The 8091-nt window shown below is 44.7% G+C and overlaps 4 protein-coding genes across 4 annotated transcripts in view, besides 3 other annotated features; 2 read left to right on the plus strand and 2 right to left on the minus strand.

Annotated features, from left to right (window-relative positions):
- The first annotated feature begins 568 nt into the window (after positions 1-568).
- TSTA_067380 (transcription factor TFIIH subunit Tfb4, putative) lies at positions 569-2220 on the plus strand. The gene is made up of 3 exons (XM_002340647.1): positions 569-628; positions 691-966; positions 1044-2220. Exons 2-3 carry the CDS (start codon positions 921-923, stop codon positions 2138-2140), a joined length of 1143 nt encoding a protein of 380 aa, XP_002340688.1. The 5' UTR covers positions 569-628; positions 691-920; the 3' UTR covers positions 2141-2220.
- A 694-nt stretch (positions 2221-2914) lies between these two features.
- On the minus strand, positions 2915-5299 carry TSTA_067390 (plasma membrane antiporter, putative; the record flags this gene model as incomplete). The annotated part of the gene is made up of 9 exons (XM_002340648.1): positions 2915-3528; positions 3578-3679; positions 3731-4106; positions 4151-4199; positions 4254-4666; positions 4724-4897; positions 4950-5059; positions 5116-5184; positions 5245-5299. 9 exons carry the CDS (start codon positions 5297-5299, stop codon positions 2915-2917), a joined length of 1962 nt encoding a protein of 653 aa, XP_002340689.1.
- Positions 5300-6741: 1442 nt separating this feature from the next.
- TSTA_067400 (uncharacterized protein) lies at positions 6742-7315 on the plus strand (the record flags this gene model as incomplete). The annotated part of the gene is made up of 2 exons (XM_002340649.1): positions 6742-7161; positions 7221-7315. 2 exons carry the CDS (start codon positions 6742-6744, stop codon positions 7245-7247), a joined length of 447 nt encoding a protein of 148 aa, XP_002340690.1. The 3' UTR covers positions 7248-7315.
- Positions 6769-7158: a mobile genetic element.
- Positions 6775-7170: a mobile genetic element.
- A 62-nt stretch (positions 7316-7377) lies between the features above and the next one.
- Positions 7378-7413: a sequence feature (AT_rich).
- Positions 7414-7416: 3 nt separating this feature from the next.
- Positions 7417-8091, minus strand: part of TSTA_067410 (uncharacterized protein) — a gene marked incomplete at its 5' end in the record, with an annotated part of 1488 nt that continues 813 nt past the window's right edge. Inside the window, 2 exons of the mRNA XM_002340650.1 lie at positions 7417-8028; positions 8067-8091. The exon at positions 8067-8091 is cut by the window's right edge and continues 4 nt beyond it. Of these exons, the coding sequence (XP_002340691.1) occupies positions 7441-8028; positions 8067-8091 (613 nt within the window). The 3' untranslated portion in view covers positions 7417-7440. The remainder of the gene's footprint in view (positions 8029-8066) is intronic.

Genomic DNA, 8091 nt, shown 5'->3' on the forward strand with positions numbered 1-8091 from the left:
GTAATCATGTCGTTATCTCGCTGTGCCCCTCCTTATCGGATCATCGGACGCCGAAGACTACTTCTCTTCTTGGCCTTTCCCTCTTCAACGCAATTCCACCAGTCACAGACATACCTATAGACGAGGCAGCTCAAATAGATGGTTGGGGGCGTTGAGGCACTGCCTGTACGTCGTGGTGGGTGGTATGAATAAGAATGTCGAATACTCCGTGCTCAAAGGTCGAATCTGAGCGAGCCGCTCTGACACGTTCCTCCGCCCGTTTCTCAGTCCTTACTGAATTAAGACGGATAATCACCGGTGATTACACATCAAGATAGAACAGTCAATAATTGACATTCGTATATGAAGGCTGAGTTACACCTCAGGGCAATGTGAAAAGCTGGTACACATGTAGTGACATTGCAGTTATGCAGCACAGCAGGCGGAGCTATACAAATCAGGCTAAAACGATTGTACCAGCCAAGGTCCGCCAAGACTCGCTGCAGTCACATGACCTGCCAAGCTGTAGGGCGCGTTCCTCGACGTTGCACCGGCAGAAATGGTTTCAGTTATTAAAATGTTGAAGATCAATCTGGGCAAGTCTCAAGTTTGAGCCTTCGTCACCGAATAAAGCAACGAAAGGCCAGGGGTACGTAGCATGATTACGAGGCCTACACCAAATGTTGTAGAAATAGCACTAACTATATCCAGAAAGCGGTCAGACTAGCGTGACTAGTCAATATTGAGCGATGCAGATCTGCGACTTCCAATTTGCTCATTCAAGCTTCAGCTTTGCTTTGCTTTGCCTCAATCAAAGCATACAAATTTTATTCCCATCTCTTGGGAGCACAACGTAGACAGTGCCGGTGCTGGTTCATCCGAACCTTCATCTTTCTGTTCATGATGCGCTCTATCCTTGTCACACTTGCCATCCGTTTACGATGAACGCCGTGGATGCTTCGGAGCATTATGAGAGTGTTGCTACTGGTGAGTAGCCTATACAACACATAGCATCGAGGTTTCAGTTGGCAATCTTCGTTACTCATGATTTGCACTTGCTACAGAACCAGCGCCTTCGCTCCTTGCAATCGTTCTCGATGTCAATCCCCATGCTTGGGCATTGCTTGAAGACCAGTTACCTTTCTCCAAGGCACTGGCCAATTTATTAGTGTTTATAAATGCACACCTCGCGTTCAACTACACAAATGAAGTCGCTGTGGTTGCATCTCATAGCCAGCGTGCGGCGTGGCTATACCCTACACATAGCCAACAACAAAAGACCTCGACGAATCGACAGGATGCCGATGGAGATATTGAAATGAATGGACAGGAGGCGCACAATATCCATTCTTCGCGTACTTCCACCCAAAATAACATGTATCGTCCGTTTCGAGTGGTCGAGGAACAAGTGCTGGAGAATGTCAGAGAACTTTTGGCTTCGACGGATGCGTCTGATGTGAGCGCCACTTCGACCATGCTAGCTGGTGCCTTGACACTGGCGCTCAGCCATATCAACCGGCGAACTATGACCTGGACAGAAACACACGGTAACAGTAGCGTTGATACTGCTAATGCGGCCACGGGTTCATCATCGGCGGCAGCTGTATCAGGCGGTAATGTCAGTCTGGGACTCCAAAGTCGGATTTTGATTGTTTCCGTCAGCAGTTCTACGGATTCTGCGCATCAATACATCCCAATTATGAATAGCATCTTTGCGTGTCAACGACTACATATCCCTATTGATGTTTGCAAGCTGAGCGGCGATGCCGTCTTCTTACAACAAGCATCAGACGCTACACGAGGAGTCTACATGTCTCTGACCGAGCCTCGAGGCCTCCTACAGTACCTCATGATGGCATTCCTCCCCGATCAGCGATCTCGAAAGCACCTTGTCCTACCTTCACGAGTCGATGTTGATTTCCGAGCGGCTTGTTTCTGTCATCGCCGCGTGGTTAATATCGGCTTCGTATGTTCGATATGTCTTAGCATTTTTTGCGAACCGCCAGAGAATGGCGACTGTTTGACCTGCGGCACACATTTAGAGATTGGAGATTATGGCGCAAGACCGGCAGTACTGGGAAAGAAAAAGAAGAAAAAGAAAGCACGCTTGAATGGGTCGTCAGCAACCGCAACGCCAACACCGACAGCCACTCCTGGCTGAATGCATTTTATCTAATTGGGAAAGGGTAAACATTTAGGATTATATATATGTGAACCAAACAAAATAATAGAAGCTACTCATGTGATGAAACTCGTGGTCAGTTGATCAGGCTATTCATACTTTAAACGTATCCTATGAGATTTCATACTCTTATTTTCCTTCTTTTTAAAGGATCCGAAGCAAAGCGAGGTGGGGTTCTTAAGCTTTTGATAAGTTTCAGGCTGTCAGATGTCAAATCTGAGATAAATAAATAGCGGCGGGGTAACCTCTCTTCTTTAGATAACACCCTTTAACATCTTCGTCAGTCAAGACTCTTGCAAAACAGACTACTTCTCCCACAAAGTATACATCCGTTTGTCATATTTCACATATTCGACTAATCAGTTATACTCACAGACAATCGTCATTTCCTCACTTCCAACGAGAACAATGTCTCACCCATCCTGCCCCAAGTGCGGTGCCTCCGTCAATGGAGAAAACAAGAGCTGCGGCTCTTGCGGTGCTGTACGTTTCTATCACCTCTACTTCGCTTAAGGGAAGTGGTCACTAATGAGCTCGAGTTATATGGATGATAGACTTGCCCTGTCTAAATCGATCATGGTACGCGAGTCTCAACAAGGTGGATTTCCGCTAGATAGTGAGGGGTGGTCGTTATCGATAAGGTTATGCATTCTAGCACATACGGAGATTCAATGAAGAAATTTAAACATTAACAACGCCTCTATCTGAAGAATATAACCGTCTATATAACAAAATTCGCAAATGCTTTAAGGGTCAAATCATATCACGAGGCACCTCTCGCCGTGATGATGATGGTCTCATATCAAGAGATGCCCGACTACTATCGGATAGCGACTGTGGTTTTATCCCTGGACTTTGTTTATTATCGTGTTGCTGTTGTTGTAGGATTTCAATCACATCTGAGCCATGTAGTGAAATGCGGTCGTGCCTATTATTATGATTGTGGTTGTGATGGATGTGATGGTCGTAAGATGACCTCGCTCTTTGGAAGATGTTATGGTGATGATGCGAGTCGTTCATTGAATGATTATGGTAATGCTGTAAAGGATTATGCATCGACAATGCACGTCTGATACCCTCAATAGTAGTAGCACCACCACTACTACCGGTACACTCTGCAGTAGCTGGGGTTTCTTCTTCACTCTCATCTTCATCCTGTCTCGAAAACCGATTGTTCAAAATTGCCGAATGCCGTTGTGGATTCACCGTGCTATTCGTCGGTAACGGTTCATTATTGGACAAAAGTACAATCTCAATGGGATGATCGTCTTGTACTTTTGGGACGTTGCGGAGTTTGTAGATTAGGTGGAGTATGGGGACAGAGAGGCCGTGGACGATAATTGAGAAGAACACGAGCCAGTATACCACTGTTTGTTATTAATATCTCGATGAATACGCAGAGAGATGAGTGCATACCTGGGATCATTGCACTGGTCAAGTTATTGATCTCATCATCACTTTCTCCTGGGTCAGGGAAGAGTTGTCTCGCATATTCAACAGATGATATGGCACCGATTCCTACTGAGGTCAGCTTTCAAAATCTGAATCCATCCGAAGAAAAGGAAATACCAATTGGCCCAAAATACCCCATGAACAATGCTTCCTTCCAATCCCGACAAACCTTCGACATAAATCGATATGAAATCAAAATCGCCGGAATACGTCTAAACGCTAAAACCAAAAACCCCAAGGCAAACAGTCGTCCCGCGGTAAGGCCATGTTCAGCAATTTTAGAGACATTTGTCAAAGAGTCCCATGGCATTATAAGACCGATAAAGATGAAGGCAGCGAAATTTAGAAACCGTTCGAGAATGTTGTTGAATGAGTCGTGACGGAGATGGATTTCGGTTAGGAAGTGGCCGTCCCAGTTTAGGGCATTGCCTGCTGCGAAGCAGGCGAGGGTTTCGTCTGCGCCGAAACAGCCGCAAGTACCGACAATGAATATCTGTTTATTAGTATAGTTTGACGAGAAGAGAGGTGTGGACTCACTCCCATGGCGAGAGGTACAAGCAGATAACTCTCGTTGTCGACCCATTTCCTCTCATACAGTCAGCATAATGCCCTAAAACGCATTTAAAGAGATAAGACAAACCTCTTCACAGTCCAATTCAGAATAGCTCTACACAACGTTCCAACAATAGCACCATACGAAAACCCCAACATCACCATAAACAGTACCCCCTCAATCGCCCAATGCTTCAAAGCCGTATCCAGACCACCTCCATACTTCCCCTGTTCCTCCGCCCCAAGTTGATCCGGTATTCCCTCTGCATGATCCATCTCACTCAAGGAAATAGCATTTGCTCTTGTACCGTCGTATCGTAAAAGTGCGACCGCAAATAAGAGAAAGGGGAACCCAAGTCCGTCGTTCCCACCGGCTTCCGAAGAGATGAATTCGCGCAGGTGTCGTCGGACGTAGTTTTCGGCAAAGGGACCTTTGGCGATGGCTTGAGATAGTAAAGGGTCTGTGCATGTTATGCATGAGCCGATTATGAATGCTGATACCTGCTCGACGTGTCAGTGGTGTCTCCGTCTATTTTTTAGGGGAATTTGATAGCATACCCATGAGATCTTGGGTACAACCAACATGATACACCCTGTTGTGCAGAGCCACATGATAGTCATAACCGGTAAGAGACAAATGGTCATTTCAACTGCACGTTGTTTTTGGTACTGTTTTGGCAATTCATAGCCGACTTTCACTAGTTGGATTGCGATGACGATGCGTGTTAGGTTCTGCTAAGGTCAGTTGTCACTTCTTCGATAGCCAGAGAACGATGGAACATACATATGCAAGTTCGTGAATATCATGATATACCCCATCATGATTCCAATCACCTACATTAACCAGATTTGCGGCGACAGGGCCGATTATTATTCCTAGCAGGAAGGCCGGTACTTTATTGCATTAACTTGGATACAACTTCAACGGAGTAGAAGGGTTTGACACTCACAGGCTTCGCCAAGATACCATACTTGCTGTAACCAGTCTGAAATATAACCATATGAAAGTATAAAGATGCCTTGAATATTGTCACGTCAGCCTGAGTTATCTCCTCTGTTGATGGCAGATAGTCCCCTACCGAAAACACTTAATGCCACATTTACGTTCGTTATGTCGAGAATTGGCTTCAACATGTTGACCTTCTAGATAGTGAAAAGGTAACTCTTTCAGTTTAGTAGAGGAGTTCTCCTCCAAGGGAGTAATCACGTAGTTTGATCGCTCATACAATCAATTGACTGTTCAGATAGGACAAGATGTAGGCTCATGGAACATATTACTGACTTGCTTAAACGAAAGTAATTTCAATATGAATAGTATATGAATGATGTTCTCTCTACAGACCAGCGACACAGATGATGTGACTCCAGTGGTATGTATCTGGCGGTCCTACAACCCGACAAGCCGCGGAAGAACCACCGTAATCTTGGCTCCATCCCTAGGGCAGCTTCAGAGTACCATTACGTGTGTGGCACAGTATGAAAAAAAAGCAAATACAAAGGGCGAAAGAAAAGAAACTCCTTCGTGATACACAAGCTTTTGAGGTACTATTCCTCGGCGATGTTGACATGCCAGTGATGCCGGAGTGGAATGGAAAATGGAATGTTAAGCAAGGGAGATGTATATTTGTATATAGGATATGCCGTTTTTATAGCTGTGATTTTGATGTAGATAAGAGATAGGAGATGTGTACCTGGCTACAATGGATTTGCCCTTGCAGGAGCTTGGGAAGCTAAAATTTCCTATTTCGGAAATAGGCTGGTTGGCTTGCATATGAGGTCACTCTGCTCTATGCGTGCTCATTTCTTATCTACAAGCTATTGAAATGAGATATAGCACTAGATATAAGCACATAATGCACGAGTCATTGTACATTTATGCGAGAAACGAAAAATATTCTGTGGTACAAATAACGCACTTGGATCCGTAATTAGGGCTTTTTGACTCTGCGTTGGCGGTCTCGTCCTAGCCATCCATAGATATTGAACACGTCGAAATTCTAGTAGTTTTGCATAAACTACCGTCACACTGCGCATACGGAGTATACAAATAATGAAAACCCGTTGACAGCTATGGTACCTGTTAATCAGATCGGGCTTCGAATATGAATCTAAAGTCAGGACATATCAAAGGTCACCAGACGGGCAGGACTTTGTTCGTACAGCATCAAACCCCTATCTAATAGACATGAATAGTTTCACGGTCAGAACTACCTTCGAGGCCGTCACGGATCTCGAACCTCATCAATGCCTATCTACAGAAATGAATCAGACAAGAACAAATACCAACTGTACAAACCCGTTACACGCACCGCCAAGAGAAAGCTTGTCTTTTTGACATAAGCCACTATCTAGGCAGCTAGCCAAGTTAATCCATGTATAGACACTTGTTGGAGACTTCTGCTTATCTAGGTGCCTATCTAGGTTCGTATGTACAGTGGGGGTCCAGTAGTGTTGGCACCCCCCTCTTACCGCCCCCATTTACTGCCGGCAAAATTAGCCCGTTGAAATCGCGTCCCATCGCGTCAAATACAAATTATTATGAAAGTCCTATATCTTTATATTTTTCACCAAAAATCATGGCTCCTCGACGTCGTACAGCGCGTAAAGAACTAGACCCTTGTATGAGAGCTCGGATATGTGAGCTTCATACAAGCGCGCGCTGGGGCTATAAACGAATTCATAAAGCGCACCCAGAGATCCCTATATCAACTATTCGCAATACAATCAAAAAAGAGCATCAACGGGTTAATCAACGCTCATTACCTCGCTCTGGGCAGCCTAGCAAACTATCATCTGAGCAAAAAGAGAACCTCGTTCAGCTTACAAAAGAGAATCCTCATATTAAATTTTATGAGCTTCAAGAATCGGTGGATATGCGATGTTCAAAGACTACTATCCGTCGAGCATTCCGCAATCTTCATATGAGGAAATGGCTACAACGAGACCGCCCTGAAATCCTTCCTCAGAATGCAGAAAAAAGGCTTCAATGGGCACAGGTATGCTCATTTTACACCTACAGATTGGCAACGTGTAATATGGAGTGACGAATCTACAGTTGAACGAGGCAAAGGAGGTCAATTGATTTGGACTTGGAATGATCCTAGTGAGCAACTATCGTTCCCGATCACTCGATGCCTCCGATCACTCGATGCCCGCCCTTCCGAAAATTGCTCCAAGCTCTATAATTTATAATATATCTTCAACAAATGAAGTTATAATTATTAAAATTAAGATTATTAGATAAAAATGTGTGGTGAACAAACCAGCATAAGTATCTAATCCCTAAATCGTATAGGTAGGTTGATCGCTCGCCCAGAACGAGATATGCCTGTTTTTGGCCTCTTTGAAGAAACCTCCTCATTACTCTCGATAACCTTACTGTATCGCCTCTTTTTAGTGTTTACCTGCTTTGCTAGCCTTTCTTTAGCTCGCTTTACCTCCTTCTGGGCTTCCCGGGCCACGCGAAGTTGCTCCTTTTCAAGTTCTTTTTGACGCCTTTTCTCCTCTCGTTCACGGATTCGAGTCTCTCGCCGTTCCTGGATCTCTTGGGCCTTCTGTTGGCGCGCAAATGCCTTTTGTGTACGTCGGTTTGCTGCCTCGATCTTTCCTTGTTCCTTTTGTAACTCAATATTTTGTATTTGCTGTCGTGCAGCTTCAATTCTACCTGGTGAGAAGAATTGTGCCTCACCGGGATTATCCTTATTAATTAAACCCAGTGGCCGGCCTCGCTTCTGCCTTTTTTTCTCTCCAATTAATGCATCGACCAAGCCTTGCTGCTGATGTTCAAGTATTTCATTCTGTACCGCATATTTTTGAAGTGCTTTAAGAGCAAGTTGTGTAGCCTCCGATAGATCACTCTTTTCCTGTCGATGGCTTTGAGTGTACGACGAATTGCTCGAACAGATCCTGGAGACTTTCGTTTATTT

This window comes from Talaromyces stipitatus, genomic scaffold, assembly GCF_000003125.1.
Source record: "Talaromyces stipitatus ATCC 10500 scf_1105507295523 genomic scaffold, whole genome shotgun sequence".
NCBI lineage: Eukaryota > Fungi > Ascomycota > Eurotiomycetes > Eurotiales > Trichocomaceae > Talaromyces > Talaromyces stipitatus.

Coding starts and splice junctions, on each gene's coding strand:
- TSTA_067380 (XM_002340647.1), top strand. CDS start 921: ATGAACGCCGTGGATGCTTCGGAGCATTATGAGAGTGTTGCTACTG. Junction 967..1,043: donor TTATGAGAGTGTTGCTACTG/GTGAGTAGCCTA, acceptor CACTTGCTACAG/AACCAGCGCCTTCGCTCCTT.